The sequence below is a fragment of the Haliotis rubra genome, unplaced genomic scaffold (genome assembly GCF_003918875.1).
Source record: "Haliotis rubra isolate DU_JTF1 unplaced genomic scaffold, ASM391887v1 Scf837, whole genome shotgun sequence".
Classification (NCBI taxonomy): domain Eukaryota; kingdom Metazoa; phylum Mollusca; class Gastropoda; order Lepetellida; family Haliotidae; genus Haliotis; species Haliotis rubra.
Window position 1 is genome coordinate 364614 of NW_025767565.1, and position 21152 is coordinate 385765.

Here is a 21152-nt window from a genome sequence, read left to right on the forward strand (position 1 = left end):
TGAGTTCTCCCTGCACGCGGGAGCATTCAGTATCGTGAAGTGATCTGTCAAGCAGTTTAATGCAGGAAGCGGGAAGAGGATAACGGTAGATTTGTGTGTCCGAGGAATATACTCATGTTGTTCTCTTGATTCTGCAGCCTTACATCGACCTGTGTGGAAATACGTTTTGTCAGCCCCTAAGTTGTCGACTTACTGAATTTGGAGTGTAAACAACAAAGGCTTTTCCGTGGATCGGCAGTGTTTTGGTTTCTAAGCTTCACGCTCAAGTTCAGAGGCGTGCGAAGCTTGCTTCTTGAGTTACAGCTCGCTTTGGATTTTCCCAGACAAAGGATTTCTGCTCTCTTACGTGCGTAACTACTTGTATTCATGTCATTACTTGTCAGACATATTAGCTAACGAAAGTAGTTTGATGTTGTTTTGAAAATAATTAGATTTTTATAAAGGGGATCAGGGGATTTGGTTATAGTCTGTTTCAGAAAAGCGTGCAGCGGGCTGTGACGGTACGGCAGATATTGCAGAGGGGGGGCACCTTATCTGGCTGGGAAAGCCATTTATGGTCATGTTGAATTAAAATGTTTTGTTGTTCGCTATGTCTGTCTATGTCCCACATAAATACCTACGTGTTGACAGTTTTGTACTGTGAGGGCCAGGTCCTCAACGATGTTCTTGTTAAACTCGGGAGTTTGTTTACCAGATGTTTGTAAACACGCCTCTGGTAAATTTGTGCTCGTTGTGCGAGAATGTTTACTTAGATCATACCATTTCCAAAGTAATTCGGCCACGGTAGTTCTTTCCTTGTTGCTGATGTGTAATTGTGTGTATAACTGGCACTAGGCTCGACCTGTGACCCTTGAATCAAACGATATGCTAGTATTCTCTACACAAGGAAAAACAGTCAAATGTCAGAGCGTGTTTGTACAGTGTGTGTTGATTACAGTTGTCTACATGAGATTGTTTTGCGCCCATGTCTTACTATAGACTCATGAAAACATCCTGTGCTAAATTATGAGTAAATATTCTTGAAATGTGGAGTGATTCTTATCTTATACAAACTCCCCACTGTGCTCCATCAGTGTCACATATACAAAGCTTACATTGTGAATATCAGGGCATGTTGTCCTATATAAACATGCCACCTCAAACGTCTTTCTGCTTTCTCCTGTCAATTGCATAATATATTAACAGTGTTTTGACAATTTCGACACTCTTAAATGTTTAGAGAATAACTACTTTCCTTAACAATCCCCTACACAAACTGTTGTATGGACCAGGATGTGGAGGTGTCTGTAGCACAGACTGACAGCTGTGCCCTGTGTTAATACAGTCATCGTGGTGATAGTCATCCATGTCTGTCAACTTCTGGATGAATGTGTTGATTTTTGAAAGTCCTGAAACAAGATCTGTGTCTCTGAAGTTTTGAAGATGTAAACATTAATATGTTTAAACAGTCCTGTTTTTATCAAATTGATACAACAGTTTAGTTTGCGTGCCCTGTGAAACGGGTGACAACCAGAGAGATATGGTGAGGCGTGCAGGATAACCTCCAGCCTTGCATCCATGTCTGATGATGTGGTGCACTCAGTTCACTGATGGAGCAAGTGGAGTGTGCTTGTAGTGAGATGCCACTTTGCTGCCAGATGCATCTACAGTCAAAGAGGGTATTTTGTGTCCTTGCAGTGTGTCTGTGACAACCATCAGGCAGGTGTTTTCGCCATGTCAGGTATTTCATGTAACTTGTTTTTAGTGTCAGTTATTTATAACAGAGCTACAGATAACTTTTTGGGTCATTGAGTTGTGTACTCGCTTCTGTTCATCTCAATTGGGCATCCTAATTTTGCTTTGAGTAACCAAATAAATTGTACTCACCTCACTCAGGCTCAATTAGGTATTTTGCCATTTTCCATTAATTTTAAAAATATAATAAAGTTTAAATGTTAGTGTTTGTTATTTATATTTGATCTGTAATATGACAAACGCTAAGAAAGACTGCAAGTTTTGTTCATGTCCTGAAATAGATCCTTTCAATATACCTCAGTTGTCTTATCTATCCACACATACGCAAGCTAAAATTTGACATTTTTGTGTGTACTCATGTAAGATCGCATTTATTGAGTATTTACAAAAATTCAAGCGTACTTGTACGCAATAGACTTAATAAGAAATGAGTTTTCACATAAATGTTTGTGTAAATTAGCTTATCTGTATCTCTGTTATAAAATGAGCTGTCTTTGGCATCGTGCCTCTCTGGTAGGCTTTTGGAGACATCTCAGTTCAGGGAATGAAAAGATAATTGTACAACATCTGTAGATTGATTCTTGATTTGTCAGCCACTGGATTGTCGAGTCCATACTCTAAACCTGAAGCACCTGCTACAGAGAGTGAGTGAAGGAGTATGTGTTTACGTCGCTTTCAGCAATATTCAAACAATATCACAGCAGGGGACACCAGAATGGCCTTCCCACATAATACCCATGGGAGAATCGAACCAGGGCCCTTATTCTCGAAACGTTCGTAGCCCTAAGAACTCTTAACTTTGATCGTAGCCAATGTGTTAATAATGGGCTTAAGAAGTTTGTAGGGCTACAAACGTTTTGAGAATAGCTAGCCAGGGCCTTTGGCGTGATAAGTGAACGATTTATACACTGTGCTACCCCACTGACCCCTGCTGCAGAGAAGAACCAATTGACACTGAGGAGTTACTGAAATAGAATCTACAAGGTTTTTTGCCTTGGTGTGGAAGCCATGATTATTTTTGTTTTGTTCCAGGCCATGGCGGCCTGTGTGGTAACTGTGGTAATAGTTTTTGTTTTGTTCCAGGCCATGGCCTCCTGTGTGGTAACCGTGGTAACAGTTTTTGTTTTGTTCCAGGCCATGGCATCCTGTGTGGTGGTGACAGCTATAATATGTGTGCTCCTCACCACTGTGGCAACAATCGTAGCATTTGCCACACCCAACTGGCTCAAGTTTCGTGACAGCAGCGTTGACATTGCCAGCAGCCTGTGTAAATGTGAGAAATGTGATTGTGGACTATGGATGAAGTGTGCGGGGAGCCCAGCCATGGACTCTGCCTCCCTTGACAACTGCAACACATTCTTTGCCCAGGATAATTTAATCGAGAAAAGCTTGCCAGGTACGTTTACGTGACAGGATATTTATGTTTGAATTACAGGTTCGAGTTGGTCATGGGCACTGAAGGTTAGAATTAGATTTAGAAATTCCAGGGAAATAAGCAGTCCAAGTCACAAGAGGGATGTTTTGACTGGACAATTTAGTCAGGCATCAGTTACCTCCCCTTAATGACTCGCTTCCCCGGTCACTTCTACGCAAGACGGTTCGCACAGTTTTTAAGAAAGTAAACATGTTTCAACACAATAACAAATGGGTGTGCGTTGGTGTGCCTCGAAAGCTGCATATATGTTTGGAATCTGCAATGAATGGGCTTTCAGAAAATACTAAATGTAAGTTTCTGAAAAATATGCACATAGGTGAAATACGCTGTTCAATATCGTCAAAGTTTGCTTAAATTTTGCACATCTAATGTTTTCTTTATACGTTTTCATTCATGTCAATCAATAACTTGAACACCTATCAATGACTGTAGCAAATTTTGTTTCATTATTTTCACAAATAACACTTTTAGACATGTTTTTGTGTGACATGCAAAATTCCCTGTCTGTGATCAGGCAGTCACGCGAATGAGTGACCCGCTCTCAGGTAGTCACTTGTACGCGTAACGGGGGACCGTCTCAACACTTGTTGAACATGAACTGTAGTTGTGTTATTACAGTTGCCATGGTTACATAGTTCTTACTCTTATTATATTTATCATTAGAACAGGATGTTGACATATATTCCTGTCTGTAGTAAGACCAGTGTTGACATATATTCCTGTCTGTAGTAAGACCAGTGTTGACATATATTCCTGTCTGTAGTAAGACCAGTGTTGACATATATTCCTGTCTGTAGTAAGACCAGTGTTGACATATATTCCTGTCTGTAGTAAGACCAGTGTTGACATATATTCCTGTCTGTAGTGAGACCAGTGTTGACATATATTCCTGTCTGTAGTAAGACCAGTGTTGACATATATTCCTGTCTGTAGTAAGACCAGTGTTTAATATATTCCTGTCTGTAGTAAGACCAGTGTTGACATATATTCCTGTCTGTAGTAAGACCAGTGTTGACATATATTCCTGCCTGTAGTAAGACCAGTGTTGACATATATTCCTGCCTGTAGTAAGACCAGTGTTGACATATATTCCTGTCTGTAGTAAGACCTGTGTTGACATATATTCCTGTCTGTAGTAAGACCAGTGTTAACATATATTCCTGTCTGTAGTAAGACCAGTGTTTAATATATTCCTGTCTGTAGTAAGACCAATGTTTAATATATTCTTGTCAGTAGTAAGACCAGTGTTTAATATATTCTTGTCTGTAGTAGACCAGTGTTTAATATATTCTTGTCTGTAGTAAGACCAGTGTTTAGTATATTCCTGTCTGTAGTAAGACCAGTGTTTAATATATTCTTGTCTGTAGTAGACCAGTGTTTAATATATTCTTGTCTGTAGTAAGACCAGTGTTTAATATATTCCTGTCTGTAGTAAGACCAGTGTTTAATATATTCTTGTCTGTAGTAAGACCAGTGTTTAATATATTCTTGTCTGTAGTAAGACCAGTGTTTAATATATTCCTGTCTGTAGTAAGACCAGTGTTTAATATATTTGTGTCAGTAGTAGAGCAGTGTTTAATATATTTTTGTCTGTAGTAGAGCAGTGTTTAATATATTCCTGTCTGTAGTAGAGCAGTGTTTAATATATTCTTGTCTGTAGTAGAGCAGTGTTTAATATATTCCTGTCAGTAGTAGAGCAGTGTTTAATATATTCCTGTCTGTAGTAGAGCAGTGTTTAATATATTCTTGTCTGTAGTAGAGCAGTGTTTAATATATTCCTGTCAGTAGTAGAGCAGTGTTTAATATATTCCTGTCTGTAGTAGAGCAGTGTTTAATATATTCCTGTCTGTAGTAAGACAAGTGTTGTCATTACAGTAAGAGTTGCACATCCCTCGTCTTGTGTTTAAGAATTAGGGGGCTTCAGATTAACCTGGGGAAGTCAGACATACTCAACAAGTGTAGCAAGTTCCGACAGTCTGGAGTATTTAGTGTATGGAGTTAGGCCTGTTCTACAGGTCCTTCCCATCAACATCTTAGTGCTGACCAGGTTATACAGTAGTCAAACGTTGGCATCTCAGCTTCTTATTGAGCTGTTGTACATGTGAGCTGACAGCAGGTGCTCTTGTGAAACGTGTGTCGTGACATTTCAGGTCGCCTGTCACAAGTATCTGAACATAAAGCTTCTGACTGACCTGCAGGGTTACCCCGGTGATATACAGATCTCCTGTCTCAGGGCTTCTGATTATCCAGGTTCAGACTCACCTGCAGGGTTACCCCGGTGATATACAGATCTCCTAATATCTCAGGGCTTCTGATTATCCAGGTTCAGACTCACCTGCAGGGTTACCCCGGTGATATACAGATCTCCTATCTCAGGGCTTCTGATTATCCAGGTTCAGACTCACCTGCAGGGTTACCCCGGTGATATACAGATCTCCTAATATCTCAGGGCTTCTGATTATCCAGGTTCAGACTCACCTGCAGGGTTACCCCGGTGATATACAGATCTCCTATCTCAGGGCTTCTGATTATCCAGGTTCAGACTCACCTGCAGGGTTACCCCGGTGATATACAGATCTCCTATCTCAGGGCTTCTGATTATCCAGGTTCAGACTCACCTGCAGGGTTACCCAGGTAACCTCAAGGTCCCCTATAACATGCCATCTGATTATCCAGGTTCAGACTCACCTGTGGGGTTACCAGGGTTACCTCCAGGTCCCCTATAACATGCCATCTGATTATCCGGGTGCAGACTCACCTGTGGGGTTACCCAGGTTACCTCCAGGTCCCCTATAACATGCCATCTGATTATCCGGGTTCAGACTCACCTGTGGGGTTACCCAGGTTACCTCCAGGTCCCCTATAACATGCCATCTGATTATCCGGGTTCAGACTCACCTGTGGGGTTACCCAGGTTACCTCCAGGTCCCCTATAACATGCCATCTGATTATCCAGGTTCAAACTCACCTGTGGGGTTACCCAGGTTACCTCCAGGTCCCCTATAACATGCCATCTGATTATCCAGGTTCAGACTCACCTGTGGGGTTACCCAGGTTACCTCAAGGTCCCCTATAACACACCATCTGATTATCCGGGTTCAGACTCACCTGTGGGGTTACCCAGGTTACCTCCAGGTCCCCTTTAACATGCCATCTGATTATCCAGGTTCAAACTCACCTGTGGGGTTACCCAGGTTACCTCAAGGTCCCCTATAACACACCATCTGATTATCCGGGTTCAGACTCACCTGTGGGGTTACCCAGGTTACCACAAGGTCCCCTATAACATGCCATCTGATTTTCCGGGTTCAGACTCACCTGTGGGGTTACCCAGGTAGCCTGTCACAGGAGGCCAGTAGGTGTTTGACTGGTGCTGATTTAAACAACACTCACCACAGCACTCAGTTTTCAATCTTTGCAGCGAAGAATTAAAACTTCATGTTTGTCATCAAGTGCCTTTCTTTAATATTTATATCTTACCTGTCCTGTCTTGTGATGCTGCTGACGTTACAATATCTTGTTCACACACAAACAACTTGACCATGATGCTAACTTGACCATGTGATGCTAATAGGAGTGTTATCTTTTGTTGGCATTCTTGCAGCAGTCAGGGCGGGTCTCAGCTCATGGCCTCCTTGTTGGTAATAACAGGCGGACACAGTGCTCCGCCTTATGCTGTCATATGTATGGCAACATTGCTCATTGTGGGGGAAATCATTAGCTACAGCAGCTGCAGGGACATCGTGATGAAGGGACAGGTGAGCCCACCTGGTGTCCGCTCTACAGATTGTGGGTGTAACCTGCTTGGATTGTTGTAGCATTCCTTCAGTGTTACATACAGGGACATGGCTGGTGTCAGACCGCTGACGTTATGTCAGCCTGTATCATGTGTGCTGGGTACTGACTTGTGTCTCATCTCAGCTAGACAAGTAGACGACCTAACTAGATCTGGGTGTATATTGACTTGTATCTCATCTCAGACAGACAGTCAACACGGGGTAGATGACCTCACTAGATCTGGGTGTATATTGACTTGTATCTCGTCTCAGACAGACAGTTAACACCAGATAGATGACCTCACTAGATCGGGATGTATATATTGACTTGTGTCTCATCTCAGCCAGACAGTCAACACCAGATAGATGATTGACTTGTATCTCACAGACAGACAGTTAACACTAGATCTGGGTGTATATTGACTTGTGTCTCATCTCAGCCAGACAGTCAACACCAGATACATGACCTCACTAGATCGGCGTGTATATTGACTTGTGTCTCACACAGCCAAACAGTCAACACCAGATAGATGACCTCACTAGATCGGCGTGTATATTGACTTGTGTCTCATCTCAGCCAAACAGTCAACACCAGACAGATGACCTCACTAGATCGGCGTGTATATTGACTTGTATCTTATCTCAGCCAGACGAGGGGCGGTGGGGTAGCCTAATGGTTAAAGCGTTGGTTCGTCACACCGAAGACCTGGGTTCGAATCCCCAAATGGGCACAATGTGTGAAGCCCATTTCTGGTGTCCCCCGCCGTGATGTTGCTGGAATATTGCTAAAAGCGGCGTAAAACCAAACTCACTCACTCTCAGCCAGACAGACAACACCAGACAGATGACCTCACTAGATTGGGGTGTATATTGACTTGTGTCTCATCTCAACCAGACAGTCAACACCAGATAGATGACCTCACTAGATCTGGGTGTATATTGACTTGTGTCTCATCTCAGCTAGACAGACAACACGGGGTAGATGACCTCACTAGATCTGGGTGTATATTGTCTTGTATCTCAGCCTGACAGGCAGATGACCTCACTAGATCTGGGTGTATATTGACTTGTATCTCATCTCAGCCTGACAGACAACACCAGATAGATGACCTCACTAGATTTGGGTGTATAGTGATTTGTATCCCATTAGCTGAAATGTAGAACATCTTGTGGAATATATGGACCGTTTATGGAAGTTTCATAATTGTTCAGGTAGTTGTGGTATGCAAGAACAGCTCACTCCGCAGGTCACATGCCTCCCACTGAATGTTGCTGTTGTTTGAAGTGTGTTACCGACTCAGTGCTGTTGGTATTATTATGATTATCATGTGTCCAGTCATGCAGGTAATAACAGGGTCGTTTGTCAGGCTCTCTGAGGAGCTGCTGTCAGTCAGTGTCGTGTTCAACTGCCGGCTTAACGAGGGTGGCCAATTAGTTGTCTCCAGGAACTCACCAGGAATTACTACGACACAAGCTGGGATTGTTCCATCTCCGGCTGAGTGGAATTGATTTGTAATGTTGCTTGGTCTTATGGTAATTCATTTCCGTTCTTTTCGCTAGAGAAATGTGGTGTCTCTACAGGAGCAACTTGAAAACTTCTCGGATGAATTCAGCAGCAAGGCAGAGATTGGAGGCTTTGGTCTAACATCAGTGTCTTCATCACCAACATAAACATAAACATCAGCATCAACAGCTTCTTTGACATCGTCAACATCAATATCACGTCAACATAAGAACATGTTGGGGGGAGGGAGGGGAAGCATTGTAAATACCAACATCCACCTGAAAGGGGAGAGATATCTGTGGAGTATGTGAGTCCAGGTTGACAATGGTGGAAGCAGTTTCCCACTGATGATAGTCTGGATCTGCCGGGATGGGGTGGTGTCTGGCATTGCTGTCATCTCCCTCACCCACAGATGTTCTGGTGAGGGGGTACAGTGACCTTGACTCACACATATTTGCGGGTGTGGGGGTGAGTGAATTTCTACAGAAGACTGCTTCCTCTCTGTGTTGAACAGCTTCAGTATCTCCAACCCTCAGCCAGAGAGGTTGGAAACAAGGAGGGAGAGGCGATCCCAGAGGCTTCTACTTTTAGCAACACTCATGTCAGTTTTTATGACCATAAGTTTGAAATAGTGGGGTTATGAGCAGCTCTGCCAGACGGGCTGCTGTGCAGGCCTGCAGCAGGTAGAGGGTGGGACAGATCAACATGTTTTTCTACTTGCGTGGAAAGGTCAGCTACAGCCTGGTTCTGTCAAGACACACCTATAGTCTGTTCCAGATTACTCTGTACATATCACTGGCTGTTTACATCAAGCTGGTCACAACCCGGAAACATTACGAAGTCCCAGGTGCAAATACTATAGTAACCTCCAGAATATCACCATCTCCATACTTCTAACAATACTCACTAAGTCTCTCGTTACCGTGGTAATGTGGGAAAGCTGATGTTTGTCAGCTGTTCACGTACATGGATGCTGTGACACTGGATATGTCAGCAGGGAGGAGGCCCAACAGTGGGACTTCGCCAACGCAAACAATTAGTTTTAATAATTGTCCTGTTACCATGGTGATGATGACAGAAAGGTCCATTTGTGTCAGGGCATCACTTGACTAGTCTGTTTCAATGTGTGGAGATGTGTCAGGGCATCACTTGACTAGTCTGTTTCAATGTGTGGAGATGTGTCATTACTTCACCAGCGGAGATGGCAACAGATTCATCCACGCTTTTTACAGATACATCCTGTCTGTCTGATTTTCATCCTTGTTGTTATTGCCCTGTTAGAATTGGTCTTCAGCTAGTGATGCTGATCACTGGATTGTCTGGTCCAGACTTGATTATTTACAGACCGCGGCCATATAGCTACAGTATGACAGAGTAGTACATAGAGTTACACATTGCTGTGTGCGGCGTTTAAGAACGAACCAACCAATCGTGGAACCATGCCCGACAGCTGTTATCGACCACCAGGATATGTTCAGTATGCCTGTGATCTAACCAGACAACATGATGGCCACCATGTGGAACTATGTGGAAGTGTCTGTGATCTAACCAGACAACACGATGGCCACCATGTGGAACTATGTGGAAGTGTTCTCAGTTTATTCAGATATGCAAATAGCCATGGTTAGGTCTGTCGTTTATGTGTGGCCTGTTTGTGTTGGAGACATTTGTCATAAACGTCAGCGTGTCAAACCACAGCGAGCAGGAAGGTATTAGCAGTCAGGGTTTATTCATACAATAGCGAGGTTGTGATTCTAGCTGGTGGTACTTGCTGGTGCCTGTGTCTTGCTGACTGACTGAGTTTGGTTTTACGCCGCTTTTAGCAATATTACAGCAACATCACGGCGGGGGACACCAGAAATGGGCTTCACACATTGTGCCCATGTGGGGATTCGAACCCGGGTCTTCGGCGTGACGAGCCAACGCTTTAACCATTTGGCTACCCCAACGCCCCATGTGTCTTGCTGAAAGGATTGCCTGACATATTTTAATTTGAATAAATGTTTTTGTATTATGGACGTTTTAAACACAGGTAGCGTTATAGGAACTACTAGAGCTACATCCACTGTTGACATTTTGCCCAAGAACAGTGCAAGTGTATACAGTAGAGTCTTTTGTTAATCTTGCCTCTACACAACAGAAGTGTATATTGAAATTTCATTTATTTGCCACGATGCCCACAAATGTGAGGAAACAAATCCAGGCTAGACAGGATGTTAGCATGTACAATCTATGCAACATTATTTCCTCAGTAGAACTTATCGGTAGATATTCATGGTTAATCTCCTATACAGGTACCAACTGACGTGGGAGTTACAATGTTTTACCTGGGATCATGGCCCACTGGCTGACATTATGAAATTTATGACAGAATGTAAATGTCAGGCTGTTAATACGGCTATGGCCGGTATTGAGGTGGATGTATTGTACAAGGAAGTGATGGTGTGGAGGAAGTAGTGTGGAGATTAAACCCTCAATAATGAGGTGTTGTGTAGTTCCTGGTGTACAACCGTGATACTGGGTGGGTCGCTATTTGTACATCCCAGTCATGACTGGCGGCCCAAGAAAACAGTTAATTATCTCCCCTGGCTGCCCGAGGGTGTTCATGTCGAGGGAACGTTAGATGTGTGACATACTGATCATGTTTGTCTCTGTCGACAGTAATGAGACGTTCTTGTACTCCGTTGCTTTGATGCATGGGTGTGGAGAACACGACATCAACAATTACATGTTTAAACCATAAGAATTATATAGCCATACATGTAGCATTGCTTGGTTGCTTTGCATGGCCATTTTTCCCTATGGCCCACTAGATGGCAGCACTAATGTAGTTGGGTTGTTGTTTAATACCAAGGCCAGCTATATTCCAGCTTTATGGCGGCGGTCTGTAAATAATCGAGTCTGGACCAAACAATCCAGTGATTAACAGCAGGAGCATCAATCTACGCAATTGGGATATGATGACATGTGTCAGCGAGCCTGACCACCCGATCCCATTAGTCGCATTTTGCGACAAGCATGGGTTACTGAAGATCAATTCTAACCCGGATCTTCACGGGTCCAACACTGTGTCACTCTGATGAGTTAACAATCCTGTATGATACAAGTACGGACCCTTAAGTTCAAGGTTCATGTTGTTGTTTTGTTGTACCAATTTTTTGTTTAACCAATGTTTTGTTGTAGCAATGTTTTGTTGGTATAGGAGAGTGACATGAGATAGTTACAGGACCAGACTTCTCATGGTGGATGTGGCCTGATATTGTGCAGTAGACCGTGGAGTAGTGGTACATCTCACACGTCTCTGAGTGTGGTTGAAGCGTGTGTACCTACTGTGTACCTGTTGTTGTCATAGATACACAGGTGTATGATGGACATCTGTAAACAGAAAACTGTTCCAAACAATAGTGTTTGACACCATGAACAGCAGCCTACACAGATGGTGGTTTGATAACAGCCTGACCATCTGATGCCTTGCTACGCCAGATTCCTCATGGACCACTGGACCAGTGGACCATTGTTGAATCCACACAGAAACATGCAATGATTGGTTATCAAGATAAACATAATGATGCTTTGAACATCATCTGCATGATAATTAAGTATTGATAAGCAAGCTTAATAAAAGAATGCCTCCATGTCAAGCATTTCAGACTGAAATAAAGGAATATTATACCTTACTGAGTGTTCAGCAATAATTGAGTGTAATATTAGCCTATTTTACAAATTTTGGTCAACTTGCCATTATCTATTTTTGTGAATCTCCTTTGTTTTATGTCTGCACTGGAATGTCGTATGTTGAATTTTATGAAAATGCTGTAAAAATGCTATAAAATAAATAATTATAACTTTTTTATTTTATTGAATCCACTGATACATAGAGTCCCCTGACAGCAGTGTTTAGAGATGGCTCATATAAGTATGTCCTTTTCCTAATTATCTGTCAGTCAATATTCTATCAGTTGCTGGTGCCGCCAGTGTTTAATGTCAATCTGTCTCACTTACTGATGCAATATTTCAACTGTGACATTTTCTCTGTACTCTCTCATGCTGGGTCACAGTGACCACAGCATCACCTCAACAGTGGTCACCATGACAATACGTATAATAGTTACCATGGCAACTACGCACAAAACAATAACTATGGCAATCACTCAAAACCAAGGCTCCAGATAACTTTTCAACAACAGGAGTACGTACTCCTTATTTTTTCAATATAGGAGACCTGGAAAAACTTAAGAGTACTTTTTGAATACTGCATGGAATTTAATAGAGTATCAGTAAACTTGTGTTTTGTTTCATATATGCACCACAATATTGCTGCTCTTGTGTAAACAGGTCAATAAACAATAAAACAATAACTTTTCAGATAAATATGTCTGTAAATGATTTCTGAGACCGTACACCATTGCTGTTGGGCGTATTTGCTACATTTTCTAAATTATTTCCTTCAGTATCACGCATATTGTTTATGTGTAGGATATAACGTGACCTGTGGGCATTATTGAAAAGTAAGCTCGCTTCCCTTGGGAAATGCCCAAGGGCCTCCAAGGGAAGAGGGCTTACTTTTCAATAATGCCCAAGGGTCATGTTATATCAAACTTATAAACCAACCGAATATATACTTTAGATATAATTTCAGAAGTTGGTAACTGTTGAAATCAACTGGGATGACGCCTCGCAATGCACGTGCTCCGTGCACGCGCTACCCATCTTGCGAGGAACACACGGTTCATACCGACAAACAATCTAACTCTTCTCAGCAATCCTTCGTAGCCTAGTGGCTAAAACCGCCAAGTTAGTGAGCGAAGGGTTTGGGGTTGGAGTATTATATACTGATTATCATTCATGAACTTCTGATCACTAGTATTTGTTCATTTGCAAGAGAGTCGCTGTCGGTGTCCTGAAAGAGTTACGGTATTTCATGGGTGGAAATAACTGCTGATTGCTATTTCCGGCTCAAATACACATAGTAATCTTAATCTTAAATAATTCATAAAGCAAAAAACGTCATTAAAATTACACAATGCTAGGATATATATCTGTGGGTTAAATAATAGTACTCTGTATTATATTTTACTGACGACTGCATCAGAATTCGTCCCGTTATATTATTGTGCATGTTTGAACTTGATCGCCGGGAAACGTGCACAACTGGTTGCTATTTCCGGCTCAGATACACACGGTAATCTTAATCCCTGCAAATAATACAATGCCCAGCAAAAACAAATTAGAACTTAAAAGGTAAATAATCTTGTCTAGTGATGTTTAATTGCAAATTTGACGTCTCTACTGACAAAGTCGTCTTCTGTTTGTTCACGCGAAGTGATACATTGTTGTTTTCTTACCCCTGGATAAAAGTTTGACTAAAGCGTAACCCATGGATAAGACGACCCCCTTCTACAGACTGCTTTTTTTTTGGTCCTTAAAATTCGGCTTATAGACGGTAATATACAGTACATACTTAGAGAACACTAGTTATCTCGGAATCCATTTTTTTTTCAGCAGTTTTGTTAATAATATGAACATACTTTACACTTTCATGTCTCTTGACTTTATTTGCTTGTGGACGTTGAAAATATGTAGCAAACTTTGCCAACCAGATAGCTATCTAGACCATGTTAGAGGATGAGATGCTTGTGTGTTAATTTGTCATGAAAGGTTAAAGTAGCTACAGTGTCAGTCTCCGCAAACATAACAACATTCGCCATGTTGCGAGGCCCTGTGTCCACACTGCTGGGCTTTCGCTACATGCGAACAGCTTCTGTATGTCTGCTCAACACAGCAACAAAACCACCTCATCGACTGGCTGGCTGACTAACTCACTCACTCACTCTCACACGCACACTAACTCACTCACTCAGTGTGATCACCTCAGCACACATCTCTATCTGTCAGACATTTTCTTGTTCTTCAAAGGATCTTTTATCAGCTGTTCGCAAAAACGAAACTCATCTTCCATCATCTAGATACAGAGTCGGCCGTCCATTAGCTGGCTTCAGTGCCTGTTACTGGTTGGTTCATCTTCTACATCACATCTCCAGCTGACTCACCTCCACTCCTACATCACATCTCCAGCTGACTCACCTCCACTCCTACATCACATCTCCAGCTGACTCACCTCCACAGGGTTACTGCTTGGTTCATCTTCTACATCACATCTCCAGCTGACTCACCTCCACTCCTACATCACATCTCCAGCTGACTCACCTCCACTCCTACATCACATCTCCAGCTGACTCACCTCCACTCCTACATCACATCTCCAGCTGACTCACCTCCACAGGGTTACTGCTTGGTTCATCTTCTACATCACATCTCAAGCTGACTCACCTCCACTCCTACATCACATCTCCAGCTGACTCACCTCCACTCCTACATCACATCTCCAGCTGACTCACCTCCACTCCTACATCACATCTCCAGCTGACTCACCTCCACTCCTACATCACATCTCCAGCTGACTCACCTCCACTCCTACATCACATCTCCAGCTGACTCACCTCCACAGGGTTACTGCTTGGTTCATCTTCTACATCACATCTCAAGCTGACTCACCTCCACAGGGCTACTTGGAGTCCACTTACACCTGGTTAGTGTTCTAGATTTGTCCCAGGCTGGATCTCATGTCAGATAGTGTGGATTATCACACTCTCAGGCACTAGATGCTTGGTTATCACACTCTCAGGCACCAGATGCTTGGTTATCACACTCTCAGGCACCAGATGCTTGGTTATCACACTCTCAGGCACCAGATTCTTGGTTATCACACTCTCAGGCACTAGATGCTTGGTTATCACACTCTCAGGCACTAGATGCTTGGTTATCCTCCTCCAGATTCAGTGGCAGCCCACATGTCCAGACCCTAGACAAACAGAACGTCATCTACTGGACAATCTGAAACTGAAAGTAAATACAGAGTGCTTAAAATTTGTCTACAAATTCAGTTGATAAAATATCCAGACAGTGAATTTGAATTTTCAATTAGGCGAAATACAGTGTTGTGTCCTACTTACCGGACAGCCGCCATGTTTGTTTTTCAAATCCCTACCCTGTATCCAACGCTGGTTACATATTTACATCATGGTCAGTATTGTTTGGGAGAGGGGATGCTGAACTACATATCCTAACGACATGGCTTCCCAATACCCTGGTTCAAAACGAAGACATATGGACTCTGACAATTCCTCGTCTGACGAGAGTACGCCCATTCGACCCGATTACTGGCCACGTTTATTCATCATCGAAGCTTGTGACAAGCAATCTTTGCAATTGAACCCATTTGCAGTCTCCAAGGGTATAGCTGGTATCTGCGGAGAGGTTGCCAATGTCACAAAGCTCTGGTCTGGTTCTCTCCTTGTAGAATGTGCTCGGAGACAGCAATCCTTGAATCTACTGAAATTACAAGAGTTTGTCAATGTAAAGGTTGCTGTCTCAGCGCACAAAACACTGAACAGGTGTAGAGGCATTGTACGGGACAGAGTTCGGTGCCTGTCTGACATGACTGAGGAACAAATTGTCCAGGAACTTTCCCAGCAGTCTGTCACAGCTGTGAAGAGATTCACTATCAAGAAGGCCGGCTATTGCAGCATTGGTTCAACCCACAAACACCTACCTGTGGTTCAACCCACAAACTAATGCAGACTACCATTATACGTTGATATTTACATCATGGTCAATAATGTTTATATCATTGGTTACATATTTACATCATGGTCAATAATGTTTATATCATTGGTTACTATTTTCATGGTCATAATGTTTATATCATTGGTTACATATTTACATCATGGTCAATAATGTTTATATCATTGGTTACATATTTACATCATGGTGTTTATATCATTGGTTACATATTTACATGGTCAGTAATGTTTATATCATTGGTTCATATTTATATGTCAATAATGTTTATATCATTGATATTTACATCATGGTCAATAATGTTTATATCATTGGACATCATGGTCAATACATATTGGTTACATATTTACATCATGGTCAATAATGTTTATATCATTGGTTACATATTTACATCATGGTCAATAATGTTTATATCATTGGTTACATATTTACATCATGGTCAATAATGTTTATATCATTGGTTACATATTTACATCATGGTCAATAATGTTTATATCATTGGTTACATATTTACATCGTGGTCAATAATGTTTTTTTTTTATCATTGGTTACATATTTACATCATGGTCAATAATGTTTATATCATTGGTTACATATTTACATCATGGTCATTATGTGAAATATGTTGGGAACAGAAAAATGGCTTCTGATGAAATAAGTATTATCATTTATGGTCAAATTTCTCATTTATATGGGGCGGTAGGGTAGCCTAGTGGTTAAAGCGTTGGCTGGCCATGCCAATGACCCGAGTTCGAATCCCCACATGGGTACAATGTGTGAAGCCCATTTCTGGTGTCCCCTGCCGTGATGTTGCTGGAATATTGCTAAAAGCGTAGTAAAACCAAACTCAGTCAGTCAGTCGCATTTATATGGCCAGGTTCATCACCCTTCGTTCGCATGAAATGATTGAAGGGATACTTTATATATTCTTCTGAACTCAATACTGGGCTGATCCCATGCTGAGTTCTGTGAGAGGCATTTTAGAAGTTGTGAAGATGAAAGAAAACTAAGTTCTATGGACAGTCAACTTCTTTATTGCACTCATTGCACTCATTGCAATAACGAAGTTGAAAATAACAATCTGTAACAATCTCCTTTTATCTTTTGATTTTTTAACATATGAAGATCGGGGTTAGAATTGGGTCTTCAGTAACCCCTGCTTGTTGTATAAGGCAACGTGGGGATCTGGTGGCCAGACTTGCTGACTTGGTTGACACATGTCATCGTATCCCAATTTTCCGTAGAATGAGGTTCATGTTGTTGATAGGGTCTCGTGTGGTGTTTGTTTCAGACTGGTTCGAGGCTGTTCAGGGCCTCATGTGTGGTGTGTTTGTTTCAGACTGGTTCAAGGCTGTTCAGGGTCTCATGTGTGGTGTGTTTGTTTCAGACTGGTTCAAGGCTGTTCAGGGTCTCACATGTGGTGTGTTTGTTTCAGACTGGTTCAAGGCTGTTCAGGGTCTCACATGTGGTGTGTTTGTTTCAGACTGGTTCAAGGCTGTTCAGGGTCTCACGTGTGGTGTGTTTGTTTCAGACTGGTTCAAGGCTGTTTAGGGTCTCACATGTGGTGTGTTTGTTTCAGACTGGTTCAAGGCTGTTCAGGGCCTCATGTGTGGTGTGTTTGTTTCAGACTGGTTCAAGGCTGTTCAGGGTCTCATGTGTGGTGTGTTTGTTTCAGACTGGTTCAAGGCTGTTCAGGGTCTCACGTGTGGTGTGTTTGTTTCAGACTGGTTCAAGGTTGTTCAGGGTCTCATGTGTGGTGTGTTTGTTTCAGACTGGTTCAAGGCTGTTCAGGGTCTCATGTCCTGTGCCGTGGCATGTGCTCTCATCTCCCTCTTCATCGGCCTCTTCTCCCTGTGCTGCAGCTGCAAGTGCTGCAACCCCCATCAGGCTGCTGGAGCTTTCATCAACCTCACCTGTAAGTAATCTCCAACCTTACCTGTATCTACACCACAATCTCACCTGTATCTACACCTCAACCTCACCTGTAGGTATACCACAACCATACCTGTATGTAATCTCCAACCTTACCTGTGCCTACACCACAATCTCACCAGTATCTACACCTCAACTTCACCTGTAGGTATACCACAACCTCACCTGTAAGTAATCCCCAACCTTACCTGTAGGTATACCACAACCTCACCTGTATGTAATCCCCAACCTTACCTGTAGGTATACCACAACCTCACCTGTATGTAATCCCCAACCTTACCTGTAGGTATACCACAACCTTACCTGTATGTAATCCCCAACCTTACCTGTACCTACACCACAATCTCACCTGTAGGTACACCTCAACTTCATCTGTAATCCACCTGTAGGTACACCTCAACCTCATCTGTAATCACACCTCAACCTCATCTGTAATCACACCTAAACCTAACCTGTAATCACACCTGAACCTCATCTGTAATCACACCTAAAGCTCATCTGTAATCACACCTCAACCTCACCTTTAAGCACACCTAAACCTCACCTGTAATCACACCTAAACCTCACCTGTAATCACACCTCAACCTCACCTGTAATCACACCTAAACCTCATCTGTAATCACACCTCAGCCTCATCTGTAATCACACCTAAACCTCACCTGTAATCACACCTCAACCTCACCTGTAATCACACCTCAACCTCACCTGTAATCACACCTCAACCTCATCTGTAATCACACCTAAACCTCACCTGTAATCACACCTAAACCTCACCTGTAATCACACCTCAACCTCACCTGTAATCACACCTCAACATCATCTGTAATCACACTCAACCTCACCCACATCTGTAATCTGTAACACCTAAACCTCACCTGTAATCACACCTAAACCTCACCTGTAATCACACCTCAACCTCACCTGTAATCACACCTCAACATCATCTGTAATCACACCTCAACCTCATCTGTAATCACACCTAAACCTCAACTGTAATCACACCTCAACCTCAACTGTAATCACACCTCAACCTCATCTGTAAACACACCTCAACCTCATCTGTAATCACACCTCGACCTCATCTGTAAGCACACCTAAACCTCATCTGTAATCACACCTCAACCTCATCTGTAATCACACCTCAACCTCACCTGTAATCACACCTCAACCTCACCTGTAATCACACCTCAACCTCACCTGTAATCACACCTCAACCTAACCTGTTTACAGGTACACCTCAACCTCACCTGTAAGCACAGCTCAACATCATCTGTAATCACACCTAAACCGCAACTGTAATCACACCTCAACCTCACCTGTAATCACACCTAAATCTCATCTGTAATCACTCCTCAACCTCAACTGTAATCACACCTCAACCTCATCTGTAAACACACCTCGACCTCATCTGTAATCACACCTGGACCTCATCTGTAAGCACACCTAAACCTCAACTGTAATCACACCTCAACCTCATCTGTAATCACACCTCAACCTCACCTGTAATCACACCTAAACCTCACCTGTAATCACACCTCAACCTCACCTGTAATCACACCTCAACCTCATCTGTAGTCACACCTCAACCTCACCTGTAATCACACCTAAACCTCACCTGTAATCACACCTCAACCTCACCTGTCATCACACCTCATCATCTGTAATCACACCTCAACCTCACCTGTAATCACACCTAAACCTCAACTGTAATCACACCTCAACCTCACCTGTAATCACACCTCAACCTCATCTGTAAACACACCTGGACCTCATCTGTAAGCACACCTAAACTTCATCTGTAATCACACCTCAACCTCATCTGTAAGCACACCTAGACCTCATCTGTAATCACACCTCAACCTCATCTGTAAGCACACCTCAACCTCACCTGTAATCACACCTCAACCTAACCTGTAGGTACACCTCAACCTCACCTGTAAGCACAGCTCAACCTCACCTGTAATCACACCTCAACCTCATCTGTAATCATACCTAAACCTCACCTGTAATCACACCTCAACCTCATCTGTAATCACACCTAAACCTCATCTGTAATCACACCTCAACCTCACCTGTAAGCACACCACAACCTCACCTGTAAGTTAACCACCACCTCACCTGTAGGTACACCACAACCTCACCTGTAGGTTAACCACAACCTCACCTGTAGGTACACCAGGGACCACATCTTAAACCTGGTGATGTATCACCATGTATATTTAGCAGTTATATATCTCCATGTAACTTGTAATTGCTGGAATATTGTTAAAAGCGGCATAAAACTGAACTAATTTACTCACTCACTATTGCCATGTAAGTTCAACAGTTACACACAACTTCTGTCTCCTCTTGTTTTAGTCCTGCTTCTGGCTGCGGGTGTCTGCGTGTTCGGAGCGAAGGCCCACATGGACAACAGGGCGCGAGTAATGGCAGAGGCCAACACAGTGGACCCTCTCTTCAGCTGGAGCTTCTGGTGCGCTGTTGGCGCGGCGGGGATGTCCCTCATCTCCAGCGTCCTGTACTTCTGTGTGGGACGCGCGGATGACTACTCATGCTGAGGTGGCAACATGTAGGTCAAGGTCAACAGGTCAAGGTCAGGAGGGCAAATTTGAGAATTCATTTGACCTTTGTCATCTTGGCTGCCTTCCACTGCAACAGGGATTATTTTCTTCCAACAACTAACAAAAATATAGTTTTTGAGACTAATTTTAACAGAAATTTGATGTTTTATCAAGCCCAAAGTATACTGGAATGTCATTTTGTTGTGAAAATACACAGACATCTCCAGACTTTTAACGCACATCAAGTCAGTGCTACCTGTATTTATCTAAACACCTGAAGTTTTCACTGTAAATGCACACAGTTGGTGTGGTCAATATACCAATGGAAAATCTTGGCCACTATTTTCTGGTCGTGGACCCACTTATGATCATGTGTTTTTAGGACGGACTTGGCACCAGGTGTCTAGACAACACCCATTGCGTCTTGTTGTGCGTGGAGGACAAGGAGATGCTCTGACTCGAGCGAAACAGTGTTAAGTGCTGGTGTTATCTGCTGGTGTCACACTGGTGTTAAGACCAGGTGTTGCCCATGTGTTATGCTGGTGTTAAGTGCTGGTGTCACACTGGTG

The 21152-nt window shown here is 42.8% G+C and overlaps 1 protein-coding gene across 1 annotated transcript; it reads left to right on the plus strand.

The window, feature by feature from the left end:
- Positions 1-43: 43 nt before the first annotated feature.
- Positions 44-21076, plus strand: LOC124262401. Its single transcript, XM_046696883.1, has 4 exons — positions 44-346; positions 2869-3130; positions 17862-18005; positions 20381-21076. The coding sequence occupies exons 2-4, from the start codon at positions 2872-2874 to the stop codon at positions 20578-20580; spliced, it is 603 nt and encodes a 200-aa protein (XP_046552839.1). The 5' UTR covers positions 44-346; positions 2869-2871; the 3' UTR covers positions 20581-21076.
- The last annotated feature ends 76 nt before the right edge of the window (positions 21077-21152 follow it).

Coding starts and splice junctions, on each gene's coding strand:
- LOC124262401 (XM_046696883.1), top strand. CDS start 2,872: ATGGCATCCTGTGTGGTGGTGACAGCTATAATATGTGTGCTCCTCACC. Junction 3,131..17,861: donor AATCGAGAAAAGCTTGCCAG/GTACGTTTACGT, acceptor TGTTTGTTTCAG/ACTGGTTCAAGGCTGTTCAG. Junction 18,006..20,380: donor AGCTTTCATCAACCTCACCT/GTAAGTAATCTC, acceptor CTCTTGTTTTAG/TCCTGCTTCTGGCTGCGGGT.